The sequence below is a fragment of the Rhamphochromis longiceps genome, linkage group LG18 (assembly GCF_057381845.1).
Source record: "Rhamphochromis longiceps isolate RC_006_pf linkage group LG18, R_longiceps_female_GT1.1, whole genome shotgun sequence".
NCBI classification, from domain to species: Eukaryota; Metazoa; Chordata; class Actinopteri; order Cichliformes; family Cichlidae; genus Rhamphochromis; species Rhamphochromis longiceps.
The window spans coordinates 13,640,078-13,662,069 of record NC_140574.1 but is presented as its reverse complement, the minus strand read 5'-3'; the positions used below and the strand labels follow the sequence as shown (position 1 = coordinate 13,662,069).

Genomic DNA, 21,992 nt, shown 5'->3' with positions numbered 1-21,992 from the left:
GGTGCTTCTCTATCTGGGCCAGACTGTGATTCACTCTGATCAGTCATCTTGCTTTTGCCCACTACAGATTATGGTAGCCAGATTCTGTCGACAACGCCAGTTGTAACACACCCAAAGAAAGACTCTAGGTCTGACCAACCGTCTCAGTCGTGGGCAAAAAGTTGACAGTTAATAAAATTCTAAAAGATAATTTATTGACGAAAAATATATCAACAGATAAAAGATAAAACAGTCCAGTGTCCCATTTATGAATTGTATAAAAAACACACAGTCCCAAGGCCAGAGCCAGCTATGCCACACGGCCAGTTGCACTCCACGTGTTGCCTTTAACAGGGTTAGAAGTTGTCCTTGGAGACCCACCACCCTGCAAGCATATAGCCAGTGGTCACTCCAGCCTCTGCAACTCTGCTGCCTTTAGGCTGTGGCATATAATAGGCCTTGGCCTGCACAGAGAGACAAAATGACACCTTCAATATAAAATTCATAGCGCAAAACCCATCCATCCCAAACATATCTAATTTCATCACATTACATACCTGCACAGAGAGACAAAACGACACAGCAGTGTTTGTAGTGTGGGCTATAAGTAGACCAGTGTATCAGTGCAATCAAGTACACCTGCCTCTAATTAGTCCAACCCCATTCCAGCCATTGGCTCACCAAAAAATGTGACACACACAAAACCACTCCCAACCCAGTGCAACTTCACACAATAATATGGAGCTGAATTAACACAGGCACATTAGTCTACCATGTTACACTTTGTTTTATCAATAAGATTGAAATGGTTCCAGACTTTGCTTCTTTTCTTGGTGTCACTCATTTTCTTTACTGTACCTTTCCAATGTGACGGTGTTGTCTCTTGTTGTTGCTCCCGGCTCTCTTTCCCTCTCCCTCCTGCTCTTGTTGTGTGCTACTGCTGCTGCCAGTTTAACTACCGCCCCACCCCCTCAGCTCAGAGGGGGGAGGGGCGCAAACGCAAGGCTCTGTTTGCCGTCTCCGCTCAGCGCAAACACAAACACAAAGGTGACTTGCAGCGTGAATCGAAAAAAGTGAAAGAGAGGGCAGGAGAAAGAAAAAACAACAACCCACGGCTCCCAATAGGGCTTCGGAGCGTGATGTCACGGGGGTGGGCGTGGAAAGGATTTTGGCCCGATTCACCATTTTGGGGGTCTAAGCTAGGAGCGATAGCATAGCCATGGTTCGTACTTGCTGTGTGCTCGGCTGCAATGTTCAATCTTACGACCGGCACGGGAATAAGGTTGGATTGTCTTTTTATGCTTTCCCAACCTGGAAGCAACGTGAAGGAGCTCATGTATCGGATGTTACCAAACGAAGGCGTCTAGCCTGGATAGCAGCCGTGAGACGAGCTGATATCAAGTTCTGTTACGTCTCCAGATATCAGCTGGTGTGCTCACGACATTTTCATTCCGGTAAGTTCTAAATATGTTCTTATCACACTTTATAGCTGAATAATATTACCGTTGATGGTCTCGGAAGTTATAGAAATTGCGATCAAACATCGAATGGAGTGACTTTGCAGACATATGTGCTATGTAACGATTCGCTAATTGTTTCGCACAACTGTAGGGAAGCCTGCCTATGAAATGGATCAAACAAATCCAGACTGGGTACCAACGCTACACATGGGGCACTCCGAAATCCGAACATCACATTCAGACCGTCACAGGAGGCGAACACAACGTCAACAAAATAAAGTACTATTTGGAGGTAAACGACAACCGCACCCCCAGCCACAGTCTCTTATTTTAAAAGTTGATCTTAGTCAATTAACACAAACATTTTTGAGTATTCATACGGCCTTAATGTATAAACCATTTAAAAGTTCCCTTGTGTATTTGCACTCTTTTTATTGGACAGGCTTTGACAATGGAGCAGCAGAGTGTGAAGGTGAAGCCTGTTGAAATCTCCCAATTCTTTGAATCTTTGGGCTGAAGGAGGGACAATACTCGGTGTATCAATGCTCAATCAACAATCATTTATTTCCATACAATTCAACAGTCAGAGCATTACAACGTCCGGACGGGAGAGATGCTACCAGAGGGTCAGGCACATGTCTCAAAATGGTGACGGGTTGCTCAGCTTTTTATAGTCTCTAGTGGCCCCCAGCTAGTCGTAAAAGCCAAAACATCACATTTTTTCTCTGTTACAGCGCCTAAGTTATGACCTCAGCAGTTGTTTCTCTGCTTTCTGTAAGGTGGGGGTGTGGAATGTGGTCTATCTATCTCCCCTGTCTTTAGACACAGAGTCTCCTGCTTACAACCTTCTCTTCATGATTCAACAATTAAGCATGTCAAGAAAACAGTGTAACACATTCCCAGCAGATCAAGGATACAGAGTGATGCACATTTATCTAATGAACTAATATGTGAATATGTTCTGTTAACTCAAAAGTATAATGAGAACTACACTACATACAGCTCACACACTCTATATTAAAGGGTATAATGTGATCTACAGCAGTATTCTAATTCAACTACTTTGATTACATATATAAGGTAACATATAATAACAGAATAATCTAATAATTCCCCCTTTTGATCTCTGAAAGAGATCACTTACAACATACACTCCAGGGTCGCAAGGTCCAGGTTTTCTTGATCCTGAGGCCCTCTGTCCCCCTTTAACGGGTGGACCATATGTGGGATGACCTCTGTGTTCACGCAGTTCAGATGCAAGCAAAGTTAGATTTACAACCATAACAGCAGTTACAGATGACTCTCCCATCACTCCCCAATTCTCCCACAGCTTTATTTTGGTGCTCCAGTTTTCCACTCCCATTTTAATGCCACCTTATACCTTTCAAATGTACTTAGACTAGAACCTCTGTCTAAGGAGCTTTTAACCTTTATTTTTATTGCTGCAGCTACCAGTGTCTTCCAGTTGGGTGATTCTCAGCTTCTTTCTTCGACCTCCGGGGTTAGACCACCCTTTAGTCATTGCACAGTTCTGGGGATTATTCTGCCCCGATTTCAAACAAGGATCTGTGTGTTTTGGGTTCACCGGCGTGTCCCCCTTTTTGCCAAGAGCCTCTCGAACCTCGTTGGTCTGGTGTTCCTGGTTTTCGCCAACCCCTTCATGGTTATTGCTGTGTTTGTGGGATCCATCTTCTCCAGGAGCCCAAACGTCATGACACTTGACCCCAGTTGCTGTCTCGGCTGTCCCTACATCTGTCTCTGCTGTGAAGGGTCCTCACATCTCCGTGTCCCCGTCTGGTGTCTCTTCCTTTCTCTGCAAGAGACAGAAAACCAAAACACCTCTCTCCCTAGCCTTGATAATCTAATATTGTTATCCATTGTTGTTCTAATGATTCAAATTTGGTTTAAAATATTATGTTCAGGACCTATTCTAGTCATAATCTATGTGTGTGTAAAAGAAATCAAAAATTAGTGAACCCTTTCTAAGTCTAACACATTATAAGCTTAAGTTTTACCATAGCTAAATTATTAAACACAGAAATAACGTCATAAGATGTTCATAAAACCATTGTTTGATGTTCGGACTCAACTTCCCCCTTTTTGACACACTCCCATGTGCCAATTCATTGGAGCTAGACAATTAAAAGAGAAGGTTGGTGACATCATATCTCAGAAAGTATCAGAAATTCTTCTCTCGAGTACCGTTGCTCCAGCCTTGTCATCCCTGAGGATCTTCGATCCCGAAAATGTCCCTTCTCCTCATGTAATAAAGTCTGTCATCCTTCCATGCCCTGGTAACTGGTCCATCCAGAGCTGTAACATTTTGAAATGTACATACAACAAGCCAAACCACACCTTGGTCACACCAACCCTTTTCTGCCCTGAAGATGTCCAACACCATCTTAGTCTGGACCAGGGTTGTAATAGTTTTGCAATTTTCATCAGTTTTAATCAGTTTTTACCAATTGTTTGCTAGTTTAGTTTTTATTTTCTGAAAATCCTTAGTTTCAATTTAGTTTTATTTGTGTTTTGCAAAAATTAAGTGTAACAAAATCCCAGTTCCATCATATCAGTCATGCTCTTCTGGTTATCCTTGGGTGTTGAGACTAATAACTATTAACTCTTGCCGCACCGTGTGGTCCTAATTTTGGTTCAAGTGAATTGATAACCTTTTGAAGGCGATTGTTTCACACCTTTATTTAGATGTCCCAGTCCTGTTGTCTCGGGATACATCACGCTGCCTTATCTGGGGTTAGCTGTTTTCTGGGGATGCGGGTTGAGTGGGTGAGCTCTTCAAGGAGGGGGAGTGTGCTCCCCCTGATGAGGTCTTCTAGGTAAGCTAGGTTAACCTTCTTGTGTGAGCTTTTCAAGTGCACTTTAAGGTTAGTGGGACTTTTAGTTTTATAAATGTCCCTCATGACCCCCTGATGACCCAGTATTTCATTTTTGCACACTGTAGTACACATTTTAGTTTTTGCTTGTAGCTCGCATACTCTACTTGCCACTCCTCTAAGTCCTGATGTTTCTTAGAGAGGGCAACAGTACCTTTAAAATTATATCACATGTGTGGGGGTGTGGCCTTGCCAATTGTTTTGCCCACCTTTTCAAAATGGCTGGCGTGCCCACAAGCACATTTCATGGAAAAAGAAAGGTAAGCTTGATATTTACATTTAAAATGTTTTGTTAAACTCAGATTTTTATTTTATTCTTTTTGCAAGTACCCCTCCTCGGTGGCGAGAAACTGTTGGTGTGGTCAAGTGGGTGCTCTGGAAACAAACGCTCAGGACAGAACAGTTATCAGTCATGTACTTCCTACAAATTTTGCATATGTTTTATTTCATATTGATCCTCTGAGTGTAATGGTACATTTTAATTTGAATTTATCCAAACTAAACACAATATTTTCTTTATTTACTTTGCTCTTGTTCTTTTTCAGTACCACATCCTATCAAATGTCCCTGTCGATTATATTCTACATTTAATAACTTACTATTTCAAGTGAGAACCTAAATCACGTGGACCAATGTTTATTATTGCATATCTCTATTCTGAATGTGGCCAGTCATTCATAGGTATTGTTAAATTTTGGCGATTTTCCTCTATAAAATTTAATTGACTTTTTTACAGTGGCCTGCTGTGGTTAATAGTAACATATTCCAGTCATGAGTGATATCAATAGTTATCTCCACTGTAGCATTTGGCATTCCCAATAATATAACATGATACCTTAATCAAAACACAGCTAATATAGCACAGTTTTCTTAATGCAAACATCAGTAACTCAAAATCAGCAACCACAGTGTTAAGTCTGCAGTTCATACTTATGTGAAGCTAGAGTCTCCTCCTCCAGTCTCTCTTATCCTCCTGCTCCTGAAAAAACAAAACAAAACAAAGCGAAGCATCCACCCTTCTCTTGTCGGCTGGGTGCATTGTTTATTGGCATTTACTAATCCTAAAGTGGGTGCAGTCATTGTCTCAGTATCAAGTCAGTCAAAGCTTTTAGTCGTCAGTCCATCACAGTCCATTCACATGCATACCTCCATACACATTCATACCAGATGTTGCTGATAATGGAGTCTCACGCGCAACCTATTCGAGCATCCATCACCAGCAAGATGACGTCATCATTTTAAAGGAAAACAATTCCTTGTTGTTTTTTGGGCCGGATTGACTCGGTGCAATCCTTTTAGACTCAGAACTTCTCAGTGTTCCCTATAAGTGAATTTCTCCCAAGCCAATTACAATCATGGAGAAGCACACTTTGCAACTGTTTTTGTAAGAATATTTCATAGCGCTTTAAATTTCAATCTTTCAGGCCTGGTTTAAAGAGCTGATTGTTAAATCATAAACTCACAAAATATCAACATATCACCACCGGTGGATCACACCTCTCAGATGTTTTTTCTCCAGTGCACTGTAACAAAAACGAAAACAGACATAACCAACAAAATACTACTAAAATAACACAAACTAGGGCCCGTTGCAGACATGTCCAAGCATAAAACTATCCCTCTCTCGCTTACGAGAAAGAACACAAGCCAAAGCTCACTGATAACATCAAACTAGCGCTAAACAAAACCAAACAATCAACCAGAAATTCACAGGAATATTTTGCTTCCTGCCGGGACAATATTGTGTGGGAATGAGAACCTCAGGTGCCGTAACACCTTTTGTTCCTCCTTGAATTAAAACTCAATCACAGAAAATGCCGTACTCCAACCTAAACTTACACTATTAATTCATCATTTTCACTCTGTGCCACTGTTCCTCATCAGGGCTGTGTGAAGCACAGCAAAGAATTCAGTCAAGGCCTTGAGCCATAAACAGACATCACGCACAGACATTGTTTTCATAACCAAACCGTTTTAGAGCTTATTCCTAAAATCTACATAAATGCCCTCTGGGTGACATATAACACATTCTAAGTAATCAATGGCTCCTCATAAAAATTATGCATTGGGATGTTTGTGTGCAGCATTTTGCATATCAGCATAAGCAAAGCATTCTTCATTGCATCAGCGTGTGTGTGTGTGTGTGTGTGTGTATGTGGATCACTTCTCAGTGAATCAGCATTCCAATGTGTGTGTGTGTGTGTATGTGTGTGTGTGTCATTTCTCACTCACTCAACGAGTGCACGTATTCCAATGTGTGTGTATTTCACTTCATTCTGAATCTGTGTGTTTGGAGACGTGTGTGTGTGTGTGTGTGTGTGTGTGTGTGTGTGTGTGTGTGTGTGTGTGTGTGTGTGTGTGTGTGTGTGTGTGTGTTTGTTTCTCTTCATTCTGAGTCAGTGCATGTAGATGTGTGTGTTTGTGTGGGTGTTTGTGTTCATCACTTTCCTGTTCTGGTGTTCTGGGTAAACCACGGCCTGAAGCATGCCCTGGGGTCCTGCCCCCCTCCTTTTCAGTTTGTTTGCGACCATTGCTGCTGCTGCTCAAAATTCAGTCCGTCCTGGTTCTGACCCCAATTGGGGCAGTCCTTTCTCCAGTGTCGATGTTCACCGCAGGTGAAACCTGCATCTTCTTCTGTGTTTTTGTCCATTCTGAGGTGCCTTCTGTCCTCAGTTACTCCTCTTGTCTCGGTCACGCCCTTTTTCGCCACCCGATCATCCGTGTTGGTCCATCACTGTCCTGCACAGTGTGAATGCAAAGTTATCAAGGTCAGCATTCTTTCGCTCGGCCTTACTTTTCATTCGGGCTTGGCGGGCGTCTCGTCACAGCTCTGTCAGCTGACGCAGTCTGGGAATTTTCCCCCGTGTAGTGAAACGGGCCTTAGGTTTAGTGCTCTCCGTCTCGGCTGCATGAGATCACATTCCTGCAGGTCTGTTGACATTCTCAGGTCGTTGTTGTGGGTCCAGCTGTTGCAGCATTTGGTCAGTGTCACGTATGGGGGAGAGCAGGAGTCCAGTCAGCCTCGGCTTTCAGGGCCGGCAAAGCAGCCTGTAATTAAATATGTATAGAAAAAACAAAAACAAAACAAAACAAAAACAAACGAACAGGAAAATGATGTTGTGTTGGCTGTGTTATTCAGAGGGGAGACACACCGGGACCAGGCCCTGTGTCAGCCTTCTCTCCCCCTTTTTTTTTTTTTTTTTTTTTTTTTCTCTCCCGATATAATCAACTCCTAACCCACCAAGTTGACAGGACAACACAAGTACATATTAAAATTCTTAAGATCATGTTTAAAAGCCCAAAAATGGAATTTTCTTTCATTCAGTAATCACTTTTATTAATCAATCAACAGAAAACATGTCACAATTTGAATCTTTTAACCACTAAATTTGTTGCGTCTTGCCTGGTTGGTTAGACCAGTGTTCCTTTTTTTTTTTTTTTTTAGTTAAATTGTTGTCCTGCAACCCAGAGGGTTTCTTTGTCAGTAATGTATAGACTTCATCATTTAAGTATGTTAATTTTTCTTTAACCTTGCTGGAAAATCTTCACGTGTTCATGAGTGTAAGCTGTTTCTTCATTGCGTGTATGTGCATTTGTATAAAAGCAGGTTAATTTTATCTTTTCTCAAACTAGGCGTTACCTTAAAAGGAGCCTTTCTCTCAGATTTCTCTGCTTGTGTGTGTTTTTGTTTCACCTTTTTGTTGTGATGCTCCGGACGCCTTCCCAACCTCCACAAGTCCGTTGGCCCCAATTTTATGTGTTAAAACTTCTCTTAATTTCTCCTCTAATTCTCTCCTCGCTGCTGTCTTTTTCACAGCTGCTGATTCGTGCTGGGTGTGGTTCCCATTACCTATAATTTTGCTTCGGCCGCTGTGCTTGTGGGGGCAGTTGGTCCAGGTCCGCAGCTTCCTGTATTAACACACTAAGAGATTTATTTAATTTCATTTTAATCACTGTTAAACAGATAAGCAGGCAACCCGCCTACCTTGACAGCGTAAACTGTGCGCCAGTCTCCCAACACATTCCTCTCTGTACTCCTCCATAATTCTCCACTGCACACCTCTTACTATCTCTCCTTTTTATTTTTATTACACCACAGAGTAATACACCCAATTATGCCCGTCTATCTCTATGTGGCTCCAAATTCCCTCTTTATTTTAATTTCACACTCGTCAGGGGACAGGCACACAACAATTTCAACCACTGAAACGAGGAATTCAACCTTTTTATATTTCTTTACTAATCTAGACTCAACGTTTGTTCGCAAAATGTGTCTTGTTCTAGTCCGGAAATAAATGTGAACCCGTGATTACACGGCCGTTCCAGTGTTATTTCCGTAGCTATGCGGGGGCCCTCACCTCCCCAAGTCACCACCTCGGCACCCGGACGACGCCGGTCCTGGCCACGCGTCCACGGACAGGAGGGTCGCCACTCCTAGGGCAAAATGTTCCACAGGTACACTAGGCATCAACCTTTGATCCTAAAATGTGTATTTGCTCTAATGTCCTCCTAATCAAACACATCAACCGTCACTGTCACTGTGTTCAGACTTCACACACACAAAAAGCACACTCAGAGCGCGCCTCACCCACGGCCAGAGCGCGCCTTACACACACAGCGCGTTACACCATCAGTGTGACACACAGAGAGCGCCTCTCATCAGCAGAAATTTGCACAGAAACCTCTGAGCTCAACTATTAGATCTTCTTAAAGCACACTGCACCATAGACCAAAATACCCCTTTCTCTGCGCTTATGACCGCCACAACGGGGCAAAGTCGCATCATAAAAGTGATGCTTGCATCCCCGAAGTTATACCTGACATCATAAACCAGGTGTTGCTCTATGTGCTTAAAATTTTACTTTGTATTATGACCGCAGCCCTTAAAACTCGACTGACGCCACAAACCACCGTCAAACCTCTATCCAATGTACTAAAACTAGCACCAACCACTACTGCACTTCACGGCCGCACCACCGGAACATGCCGTATCATAAACCAAACCTACGGACGTGTTTCGCTCTCGCGTTGCCAGCGTTCAACTGCACCGTGAAGCCAGCATCTGCTTTTCCTTAAATCAACTTCTATTTCATAGCCGGCAAAAGCCAGGACGTCACTGACACCATAAACAAAATAAACAAACCTCGACTTCAATGTACTGGACTAATGGCCGCGTCTTCAGAAGAAATTCTAACGTATTATTGCTACAGAAGCCAGTATTAGACAAAATTAAATGTGGAAGGTAAAGTGGCTGCAACTAGTCCAACGTAGTATGTTATTAGTATCTCGGTAGAAGCAGTTTACTGCAACTAGTCCAACGTAGTATGTTATTAGTATCTCGGTAGAAGCAGTTTAACACACTGGAATTCAGCCTCAACTTATGTTGTTAGTATCTTGCGCCAAAAACCAGACACCGACAAATTTACTGTGAAAATACATGTGACTCAGTGAACAGATTAATTTGGAAAGCCCAATATGCACATTTGGTATTTATAATACAACAGGCTGTGCTTACCTTTCTGTTTTAGGCCGGCCTTCTGTTCACTTTGCCCCACGATCTCACCAAAGGCCAAATCTACACCTCCTCAGCACACCAAAGATCCGGGTCACACGGCACCAAGTTGTTGAAATCTCCCAATTCTTTGAATCTTTGGGCTGAAGGAGGGACAATACTCGGTGTATCAATGCTCAATCAACAATCATTTATTTCCATACAATTCAACAGTCAGAGCATTACAACGTCCGGACGGGAGAGATGCTACCAGAGGGTCAGGCACATGTCTCAAAATGGTGACGGGTTGCTCAGCTTTTTATAGTCTCTAGTGGCCCCCAGCTAGTCGTAAAAGCCAAAACATCACATTTTTTCTCTGTTACAGCGCCTAAGTTATGACCTCGGCAGTTGTTTCTCTGCTTTCTGTAAGGTGGAGGTGTGGAATGTGGTCTATCTATCTCCCCTGTCTTTAGACACAGAGTCTCCTGCTTACAACCTTCTCTTCATGATTCAACAATTAAGCATGTCAAGAAAACAGTGTAACACATTCCCAGCAGATCAAGGATACAGAGTGATGCACATTTATCTAATGAACTAATATGTGAATATGTTCTGTTAACTCAAAAGTATAATGAGAACTACACTACATACAGCTCACACACTCTATATTAAAGGGTATAATGTGATCTACAGCAGTATTCTAATTCAACTACTTTGATTACATATATAAGGTAACATATAATAACAGAATAATCTAATAAGCCTCAGCAGAATGTCAAGGTGAAGCCTCAGCAGAGTGTGAAGGTGAAGCCTCAGCAGAAGTTACCACAGAAGAGCAGCCAGAGATGGACACCACCGAAGAGCAACACCATAACAACCTTGTTATTTTGGCTGAGGGACAAATTTGTGCTGGACAAGTAGAAGCAGAGGTAACGGGTGCTGATGCAGAAAACATTGATATCAGAGAGAAACAGACAGAAGATCAACAACTGACAAATGATTGTGTGCACTGTGTACAGAGCAGAGCAGAAATAAACCGGCTGCTGGAGGAGAACAGAAAGCTTAAATCAAAGTTGGACAAGACAGAGCTGAATGAAAACTTTTTAAAGGGTGACACGGAAAAAGTGAAATATTACACCGGTTTTACTTGTTTTGCTATTTTTATGTCCGTGCTCGAGAATGTAAAAGCTTTCCTACCAGCATCAAAGAAACTGTCGCATTTCCAAATGCTTTTACTCACACTTATGCGACTTAGACTTGATCTTCCTGTCCAGCATCTTAGTTATCTATTCAATGTCTCCTACAAAACTCTTTCTTCTGTCTTTTCTGATACAATTGACGTGTTGCATGCTCGCTTTGGAATACTTGTACACTGGCCAGAGAGGCACTGTTTGCAAGCAACAATGCCACCACAATTTACGGACACTTTTGGAAATCGTGTAGCCATCATTGTAGACTGTTTTGAAATTCGTACAGAACGACCATCTAATTTAAAGGCTCGTGCTCAAACGTACTCACACTACAAGGGTACACACACCATGAAATATCTGATCGGGATTACTCCACAAGGTGCAATTTCATTCATTTCTAAGGGGTGGGGGGGCCGTGCATCAGATAAACACATCACAGAGCAATGTGGCATACTTAACAAGCTGTTACCAGGGGATGTAGTTTTGGCTGACAGAGGCTTTGACATCAGAGATGCGGTGGGAATGATGTGTGCGGAGGTAAAGATCCCAGCATTTACAAGGGGCTTCTGTCAACTAGATGCCAAGGACATAGAAAATACACGAGCCATTGCACACCTAAGAATCCATGTTGAACGAGTAATTGGCAGTTTGCGCAACAAATTCAAAATGCTACATACTACCATGCCAATCCGTTCTCTTCTTCCATGTGAGGGTGAAGACGTTACCTTCCTTGATAAAATTGTGAGGGTGTGTTGTGTTTTGGTTAACATGTGCCCCAGTGTGGTAGTGAAACCAGGCACACATGAGACTTGTACTTGTTAATTAATAATTGTTTGAAAAAGGAAAACCTTTTTAGTTTTTTGTATGTGTGACTGTATGAACACATTGACATTGCGTTATGTAACCATTTCTGTACCTGTATACTATAAGCGAAAGTTTATCATCACTTTGGACTCTTTGTTTCACTAAAATTACATTATAATAAAAGCAAGATAACAAATAACTGCTTTGCACTCTTTATTTCACACTTTGACAATTGGTACATGGTAAGTGCTGCACGTTTGAAATCAAGTTATACATATTTCAATGCACTTCTGACAAAAAACTAGACACCAGAAGAAAAAACGTTGTGACCACACGGGGCTGCATTTCGCTTAGAGAAATGTTTTCCTACAAGTTCAGGAAGGCACACCTTCTGAAAGAACTCCTGAGCTTTCTTTAAATGTGATTCCCAGAAGTGCACATCTGGTAAGATGCGTAAAATTGCCATGTCTTTTTGTGTCCATACCACGAGGTCACAGTGCTTTGCGTTGGCCACAAAGACCTGTGTTTGCACTTGTGAGTAAAAGCGATGTGTCTTCTTCAAGTTAAGTCCTTTTGCTGTCAATTCGAGGCAGAAGTCTTTGTCATGTGCATTCAACGCTTCCTGAATGCTGTCACATCGGTATTTAAATGGACATTTAATTTCTAGGCACCCCTTCCCACAACATTCACACGTGGTTAGTCCATCAGGAGATGCTCCTACTTCAGGAAAAGCCGTGTTAACAAGGAAACCACACATACGGACCTGTAGGTTTTTGTGACATGCTGACATTACCTGGGTGTAGGCATGTCGAGCATCCTGTTCATGCTCCAGTCCCCAAGTTGTTTGCACATTACAGACAGAGTTGACAGGGTAGCAAACACGATTAACCACAGTAATGGCGGGTTTTTCTACAGTGGTGGCAAACACAGCGTGCATCATTGAAGCTGTGATCCTCCCAGCACGCCAAACATACCATTCTGGGCTCTTGTGTTGCAGTCTTGTGCGTTCCTCAGTAGCTTCTGCCTGTTCTTCAGTTACTTTAGCTGTGTTTATGTACTTTACGCAGTGCAGTTGTAGCTCGGTAAGGCCAAGGGACTGTGCACCTGTGCTGTGCAAACACGCCAGAGACAGTGGTAATGTGGATGACTGTACAGTGTGTGATGTGTAGTATTTCTCCAATCCAGACAAACACACTGCTTTATTGTGTTTTTGAAGTGTGTCTAACACTGGTGACAACTCCTCAAACGTAGCAGAGGGAATCTTTCTTTTTGAAGGACGGCTTCTTCTGCCTTTCACCACAGACGGTCCGTTTATATTTTCATCAAGAGTCTTTTTTTGTGCTGCTGAAGATGTAAAGTCAATGTTATGGCCAACCTCTGGCTGTATCTTGGTTGTGTTCCCCGGCAAAACCCAGTAGGCTGGTTCATCTGTGACTGTCTTTGTGCCACGTATCCTCACTGTTGCCTCCACTTTAAACAGAAGTGCAGCAACTCCGGCCATACAGGTGCAGTGTGCAGTTTCGACCTTCCCTGTGGTGCTTACAATTACCCATGGTCGTAATGCAGGTTCATTCAATCTTTGGGAGTGCAGTACCTGTAACATGCAAGGACAAGGTTGATGTAAAGACAATAAATGAAATGAGACAGGGAGGACACTGATTGGCGTTAATAATTTGCCCGATTATCAATGTGTTAATTTGCATCTACTATACAATTATGGGCACATAATATGATAACGATATTTTTACAGTTCAATGATAAAGATTTAACATTAATTATGGTGGGGGGTGGAAAATGGCTATGTCACTCGATGCACTCCAGCTGACTTACCTTGGTATGAATGACGACGTACTCAGATTTTGGCGGCTTGAAAATAGCCAAATCTTGCACCCAGCCATTTGTAAATTGGATATGCGCCTCCAGTGACTTGTAATTACGAAACTGGTTCGCAGTGTAAGCACTTACTCCACAAACAAGATAGGTGAAGATATCGGGGTAGGACAGTGGCGGTAAGTCGTCTGGGTCTTTACTCCACTGCCGTATGTCGTATGGGTCCAGATTTGCGATGCACTCTATTTTTTTCAAATACCGCTGCTTCGCCTCTGGACGCAATCGATCTCTATACCGTCCGTTTTCTTTCGAGCTGCTTTTAAGCATGTTTCTTGTCGTAGTCGCCGTTCCAATACAGTGTATTTGTTTGGATCGTAGACCCCGAAAATGGAGCTGCGCTCCCACAATGCATTGCGGCGTGACGTCAACTCCGAAGCCCTATAAGGAGCCGGCTCTCATCGTTCACTTCAAAGATCCGGCTCTAAGAGCCATTTCGTTCGCGACCGACCCATCACTAGTAGAAACCAGCTTTTCAGGTTTTAGAAGGTGTCTTTGATTTTGCACGTTCTTTTCCTCAGGGCAACATTGTGGAATAAGGGGTTCTTCTTGATGGCAACCCAACATTTGGATATCTCAAAAGAGACCCACAGCTCCCATTCCAAATCAGGATCTCCAGTTAGACAATACAAGTAAACAATATATGACAACCCCTCATCCCCAACCAGTTGGGGCAGATGTCTCCCCTGCATGAGTCGGGTTGGACAAAGGATTTATTCCTGCTTTTCCTTCCCACTGTTGCCAGCGCTTGCTCATAGAGGATTATGTGATTGTTGGGGTTTTCTCTGTATTATTGTAGAATCTTTACTTTTCAATATAAAGCACCTTTAGGTGACTATTGTTGTGACTTGGAGTTAAATAAATAAAACCGAATTAAGCTGAACAAGGAAAGGGAAGATGCAGGATTCCTGGGTGCGCAAGATCACAAAAGTTGTTGAGTAATGTGCACCTCTGTTTCACAGCACAGAAGAACAGTTTTCTGAAGTTTCACACAGAGTGCCTAACAACATGAGAGTAAATATGACATGACATAGTACCATATGAACCAAAGATTGTATCAAGTCATTCTTGTAAATATGTTTCAAGTGTTTTTCAGTTCTTCATTTCATAATTTGTTGGAATATTTTCATAGTTAGATAGACAGATAATATTACACATGTACTCGTGTGAATAATAATGGAAATGAATGAACTAAATACATAAGAAAAGAAAGCAACTCCGACATGAGCCTATATTAAATTTATAGAGCTCTTCTAAGAAAAGCATATGTGTTTGGCACAACAGTGCATTCAGATCATGACTCTGATTGTAAAAGCTGCCAGACAAGACTGTCCTCTAGGGGACTAATGTTGAAACAGAAACAAAGTGACTAGTACATTTTTGCCATCCTCAGTTAATACAGCCTATGTTCGGAAGCCAAGTCAGACATTGTTAGATCCTGTGCTCCACCCTGCATCTATATGACTGTGTGAAATTTCCAGCTACGGTTGTTGGCTATGCAGCTGATGGTACAGTTTCTGATCGGCTGATCAGCAAATACACAGGAGAAGCCAACAGGTCAGTCATAACCTCACTGTTATTCACTGCACAAATCACAAGTTAAGACCCACAGTCCATGATGCTGTAGTGCATATTACATACATATTACAGTATACACATTACACAATCGCTTCCTCTTTGTTCAGACATTTATTTACTTGATGTCATGTTGTGCAGCTCTATTTGCTTTAAGAGATTGAAATACTTGTGAAAATGAACTTATATTAAAAAAAATCTGAAAAAAAGCTCTGTCCAGCAATCTCTAGGAACATGGTTGTAACAGTTGAGAAAATGCACTTGCCAGTCTTTCAAGAGTCGCTTGAACAATTAGTAAATCTTTGATTAAAAAAAAAACACAAAAAAGTTTCAGAACAGGAAAATCTGTGTCAACAAATACATTTATAACAATTTAGGCCTAACCAGAAAAAGGAAACTAAACATATAACCTTAACCAGACAGAAATAAAGTGATAAAGTAGGCTAAATTGCTATCATTGAAATTATTTAAGCTTTAAGGGGAAAAAACAAAAATAAGTAAATAGCAGCTCATATCCCATTCTGCTTCAACTGCCAATTCAGCTCATCTAAAAGAGGAAGCTAAAGCATCCATCCAAGAAAAGGTAAGCACTTTAATTAAAATAACTTCATCTGAAAAGTGCTGAAAAAATACATGTGGAAACTCCTTTATCAGGATCCACTACCAGAATAAAGACTTCTTACCCCAAAAGTAGAGCAGATGACATGCTTTGGTCTTTCAAACAGCGCCTTATAACAAGAACCAACCCCTCCTCTTTGTGACTCAGTATGTCACTCATGTAAATCAGCAGTAGAAAATTTATACCATTAATGGAAATAAGAAGGAGAAAATTGGTAACATCACCAGAAATGAACAGAAGTAGATTAATAACACAGAGAACATTGCAAAGTATGCAAATAACATCATTACATCATTATCATGGTTCAACTGTGAAAACTGCCAAATGTGGACTTTATTTCCACAGCTAATGGTGGTTGAGCCGTGAAAGTAAAACAATAAATTGGAACCAAAGTGTACCTAGTAAAGATATAATATCATACAGCTGCACAGTATCCACTACAAATTGACCAGCATTAGTGGATGCTTTTTAAAGAAAATTTTCATTATTCTTTACGTTCATGTAAAAACCAAATTACATTACAAAATTCTTTAGAAATCGCTAATATATACAAAAGGAATGAAAGGAAAGAAATGAAACTGGCATTACATGGAAATGAAGCAGAAAACTGATTACACTGGCAGAAATGAACAGCAGAAAACTGATCCCATCGGAGAACTTTGTAAATAAATGCAAAAACATAGTGATATCACTGGTTTCCTGTTGAGCATTAACAACTTTTTCACACTGTCATTTTCAGTGCATGTGCTGTCGATGTCTTGGTTATTTCTGAGTGGAATCAGTCCTGTCACTGTAATATGAATCAAAGGTTGTGTGACGGCAATGAAAAGTGCTCCAGAATCAGTATGGAAGTGGCTATTATTATGGAACTTATTTCCTCCCTCACTGCTTTCTCCTTGCAAAGAGCGGTGTTTCCAATTCTGTGGAATGTCGGAATTTATTTTTTATCGTTAAATGGTAAATGGCCTGCATTTGTATAGCACTTTTCTAGTCCATAGGACCCCAAAGCACTTTACACTACATTAGGTCATTCACCCAGTCACACACACATTCACACACTGGTGATGGTAAGCTACACAGCTGCCCTGGGGCGTACTGACAGAGGCGAGGCTGCCAGACACAGGCACCACTGGGCCCTCTGACCACCACCAGTAGGCAAACACGGGGTTAGTATCTTGCCCAAGGATATTTGGCATGCAGCCAGGAGGCAGCCTGGGATCGAACCACCAACCTTCAGATTAGTGGCTGACCTGCTCTGCCACCTGAGCCACAGCCACCCCAGGTACATTAAGGTTCATGTATCCCATTATTTTATGTTGCTTCGTGGTTTGTGGCACAGATTTGTGTTTTGTCCTTTATTGCATACCGATTTGCATTTTAGTATAATTTTGGATTTAGACTGCTACACTCAGATACTACAGGCATAGACACAGAGAAGCCTTCCTTTTTGAGGATTGTGTGAGGGGGAATGGTCTGCCTGAATTGGTGATGGCACCAGAAGGTACAAATCTTTAAGGCTGACTCTACTACACCAAAAGAGGGCCATAAATTCTGGTGTTAGGAAATGGTCTTCCAATCCTTCCCTCTTCTTTAACTCTAAGCCCTAAACAAAAGGCAAGAGGTGGTTGCCATGGTAATGCAAGTGTTACCTGTAAAAGGGCCATCTCTATATACAGAGATGTCCAGTGAGGTCCAGAAAAAGAAACGTGAGACGATATTCTGTTTCTGTGGCCTAATAAAAGTGTTTGCTGACTGGGTGTGGTGCTCTTTGTTTGTTTGGGTCTCCTGAGTGAGCTAAGAGACACGGCTACCGTTTTTAACTTGAATCTTGAACTGATTAATACATTTAAGAAAATACACTTTGAGCATATTTGTCTTCTCTCCAATGAAAAAGCCCAACAGGAAATGAGGTAGCTTGACCTGCAACAAGTAACCCATAGCAATGGTTTGCATCACCCACAGAGAGTTACAGTTCATTCATGTAAACCAGCCAGTAATACATACACATCAAGTGGGTGCAACCTGGTGAATCTGAAGAGAGCAAGAATACTTTATGGTTGAAAAATTCACCAAGTAAAGTTATCTTTGCTGAAATGCTCCCCATCATCCAAACTGTGTGGTGTTTTCTGAGGCCTGTCTCATAAACCCCACATCAATCTCTCCAACTAATCAGCAGCCCTCCAACAAATCATCCACTGCACAGGGACGTCTCAACATTTAACCTGTAATACACATATTTTTCCTTGCATTACAGAATTAATCGTTACATTATTTACCTGCATTATATCAATATCTATATTTACATAATGTCCCAGCTTCATTTATAGCTACATGCTATAATTATGTTACTAATTCTTTCACCGTACATCTTTCTGGCTTTTATGATTCAAAGTTAGCATTTTATTAGCTGCTCTGTCTAACTCTTGCAGAATAACTCCACCAGCTGCCACCAGAAAAGAATGATAAATAAGCATTGCTTAGATCTAAATACAAGAGAAATACAAGAGAGTGTGTTTTGCCTTTCTGAACACTAGAGGTCACTCGGGTACTCTGTAAAGTTCATGAATTCAGATGCCTATGAGAGTGATTGTTAATGTTCTCTAAGAAACACATTGCTTTTTATATGCTCTTTATGCTCTGGCTGGGGAGTGAGAACTTACGTGATCAATTTCAACTGCTCATATACTTGAACATGAGTCAAAAGTTGGTAACTGTCAGCATTGGTTTTGATTATTTTAAAAAACATAAAATCTTATATGACCATACAAAAAATGTTATGTTTCTGAGTTTACAAACCATGAGCTTTTTTACATAATTCGAACACCATTCAAAACTGTTTCATATCCACATAATGTGCCACATAATATTACAAAATAATTAAAACATCAAAAATAAACAAAATAAAAAGAGTTAAAAAAAAACAGTCAATTTACTATTGAAGTTATGCTAGTATGGCTAAACAAGCAGTTAGGATGTTTTTCTGTGATGACCATTCTGAATAGGAAAATAGTCGTTATTAGTCACGACACAGAGAGCCCTATTGATGATGATCAGCCAGGTGGAAGATCTCAATAGTGTCCTGTGTGATCTGCTTGTAAGTCACATTCTCAAACCTCACAAACTGAAAACACAAATCCACTCAAATGAATGCCACTCTAAGCACCTCCATTCCCTTTTATTAAGAATCACACATAAGTTTGTATACGTGATTTATTTAAATGTCATTTTAAATGTGATTATACCTTTTGATCTGAGAAGGTTGGTGACTTCGTTCCTGTATGGCTCATTTTGATCATTGTAGCCTGATTTGCCAATCCAATCTGTAATGGTCTTTACATCATCATCTGTTATAACACCTTTGTTTTGAAGCAGAGAAAACCATGTCTTTACCATCTCTGTGCTGTGTTTCTGAAAGCTGTTTTCAAAAATTTCAAGCCTGGTGTTACTCATTGAGTTGTTCTGAAAGTCTTTGAAGTCCTTATTATGATCCAACCAGAATCTTGGCATTGAACCAAGGATTGTCAGCTTGAAGGTGCTCTTTATATCATTATTACTTATGGCTGCAGCCAAGAGGTCTCTGAAGGCTGGTGATTTTGTACTGGGAAATTCACGATGGACTTCTGTTGGCACATAAACAGTTGGAAGTTCCCGACCATGAGAACTGTTCACTTTAGAAATGAGACTTCGATCCAGAGGAGATGAGTTTGTTGCCACTTCAAGCATGGCCTCTGCTAATCTGCTATTCTGGTTCTGTTTATGGGCCTTCAATATACTACTGACTGGTGGCTGGTGATCTGCATTGATGAACTTTCCAAGTCCTGGATTCTGAACTGCATATTTATGCCAGTTTTTGTATAACTCTACCAACCTCTCTCTGAAGTATCTTTTTGCATTCATTTATGATTTTTCTTGGTTCACTTTCCTCTTCCACTCCCTTGATGAAAGGCTCCCATTGGCCTGGGTAACCAAGGAGAGCATTGGCCTCCACAGATCAGAGGTAATTTGCTACCACAGTGATCTCTTCTTCACTGGCTCGTGGTTTCATTCCCTTTGCTAAAGCATGAAACAAGCAGCTCTTTTCCTTGCTTTCTTTGCTCATTGTCTGGTTATTGATGTACACATCGTAATTGTCATGAGGATACTGGACACTCGTTGTCTGTAAACTAATGTCACAGATTTTTTTTAGCAGGTCTACTGTCTGAGCTCAACTCTTGCATTTTGGTAAGTCTTCCATTGCTGTCCTCTGTTAGGATGACAACTTTAGTGCCAGTGGCTTCTGACATGACTCTGATATCAAGGATAGTGCCTGCAGGTGTGGAGTTCTTGAACTTTTCAGCATCCGATTGTGAGCGCTGACCTGCATCTCCTTCAAATTTGTATTTAGAATTCAGTGTGGCGAGGTTTGGCCTGCGGTGCCGTGCAGGGAAGGCGGATGCAGCAGAGCTGCACCCCGTTGTGATTGTACAGCAACCGTGTGTATAAATAAAGGATGCAAAGCATGTTCATGCTGTCGAGACTGCCGTGGTCATTCACATTCAGGTTTCTTGGCATGTATGCAATGTGTCTGTTGTTCTGTTCAGCTCTGAGCTTTTCCTCTATTTTGTGACTCTTTAAGCCATTTCCTATGTAGCGACCAATAGCACCATTTGCTCGGCCTTTAACAATACAGTTGTGTTGACAACCTGTAAAAGAAACAGTTCACAGCAGCAGTGTGGGTCCATGATGTTCACAGAAACATTTACAGTAATCCTGGTTTTGTTTTCTGATCGTGCAACAAAACAGAGGTCAGCAAAGCCCAGGAATAGGACAGATTTTCTTATCAGGAATCTGTAGTGTATTAACCCGTGGTATTAGCAACAGTCATTGAAATATTACTCTTTCAGATGATAAATCTAACACATAAAAGCCAGGATGGGAGAGTTTTTAGGTGACCTCTGAAAACACACTAATCTCTGCAAGTAAGGCTGTTCCTCCAGCACAGGGTGCTTCAAAAACCCTTGACAAAAATCTGACTGTCCTGTAATAGACAAACAAAACACTCCAGCTGGATGTTGCTGGTAAACACATTAGCAGAATGCTTCTTGTTCACACTGACAAATGTGGACAGTGACTTTTAAGAGCTGCCCTGGCAACCTGAAAAGGGAAAATGAAATTGAAACAAGATTTTCATAAAGACCATATTGGAATCAATAATCAAAAAAATGATCACAAATTTATTTAAAAAATCATTGGTTCCTCTTTTAATTAAATATGAATATATTCCTTAACTGTAAGTTAAGGTGTGATTTGATGTACATTACCCACGATCCTGGGTCTTATGACCCAGCATTTTGAGTTTTAGTTTACTTTTATGTTTAAGTCCTTTAGGTTTTCTAAGTTAATTTCTATTATACCTAGGTCAAGTATGCAATTATAGTTCTTTGTTATTAGGTCCCCCTTGTGTCTTCAGCCCATCAAAAGCGAAAGAAAACCATTAATGAACATATGAACGTTACCTCTGATGTTACAGCGGTTTTAGTAGAGACACGGCTGAGCGTTTTGCATTTTGCATAATTTTAAAAAGTTTAAATTTGTTCAGTACTGAACGGCAGAAATTAGATTTTCTTTTCAGAAGTATGTAAACAAAAAAAAAACAGCGGACTGACAGCGCCATAAACAACGGTAGACTTGTGCGTAACAAGCAAGCGAATAATGCAGAAAACAGTACAGAGAGAAAGACAGAGAGAGAGCTGTGCATGAAGTGTGATTTTATCATGGTGGAAGCAAAACAGTAAAAGTCAGAGGGAATCCATGATGATGTTTATGTGAAGCGTAGTTTTGATCTTCTTTTGCTGCTGGTTCAGTCAGTTTTATTTTTATTGTTTGGAGAGAGATAAAACTAACAGCTTTAGAATCAGTGCAAAAAGGGCATAAACACAAAGCTCGGACCCACTGACAGATCAGAATTGGCGAGCTGTCGGCTTTCGGCCCGACCGTGTCCATGCCATCAGGTGAGAAAGGCGACATCTCACTGATTCTGATCCGCGGGTCCCGCTGTGTGTTTACGTCTTTGTGCAGAATCCGTGTACCTATTCGAATTCCTGAGATCAGATGGCC

The 21,992-nt window shown here is 41.2% G+C and overlaps 1 protein-coding gene and 2 long non-coding RNA genes across 3 annotated transcripts; 2 read left to right on the top strand and 1 right to left on the bottom strand.

Moving 5' to 3' along the window:
- Nucleotides 1-233: 233 nt before the first annotated feature.
- Nucleotides 234-11,937, top strand: LOC146647877 (uncharacterized). The gene is made up of 4 exons (XM_085388393.1): nt 234-1,433; nt 1,591-1,731; nt 1,882-1,911; nt 10,626-11,937. Exons 1-4 carry the CDS (start codon nt 1,199-1,201, stop codon nt 11,831-11,833), a joined length of 1,614 nt encoding a protein of 537 aa, XP_085244519.1. The 5' UTR covers nt 234-1,198; the 3' UTR covers nt 11,834-11,937.
- On the top strand, nt 1,926-7,942 carry LOC146647879 (uncharacterized). The gene is made up of 2 exons (XR_014908407.1): nt 1,926-6,638; nt 6,740-7,942. It is a non-coding gene; the product is annotated as an uncharacterized LOC146647879 (long non-coding RNA).
- Nucleotides 6,629-10,628, bottom strand: LOC146647878 (uncharacterized). Its single transcript, XR_014908406.1, has 2 exons — nt 9,846-10,628; nt 6,629-7,378 (listed from the first exon to the last, which is right to left on the bottom strand). It is a non-coding gene; the product is annotated as an uncharacterized LOC146647878 (long non-coding RNA).
- Nucleotides 11,938-21,992: the final 10,055 nt, after the last annotated feature.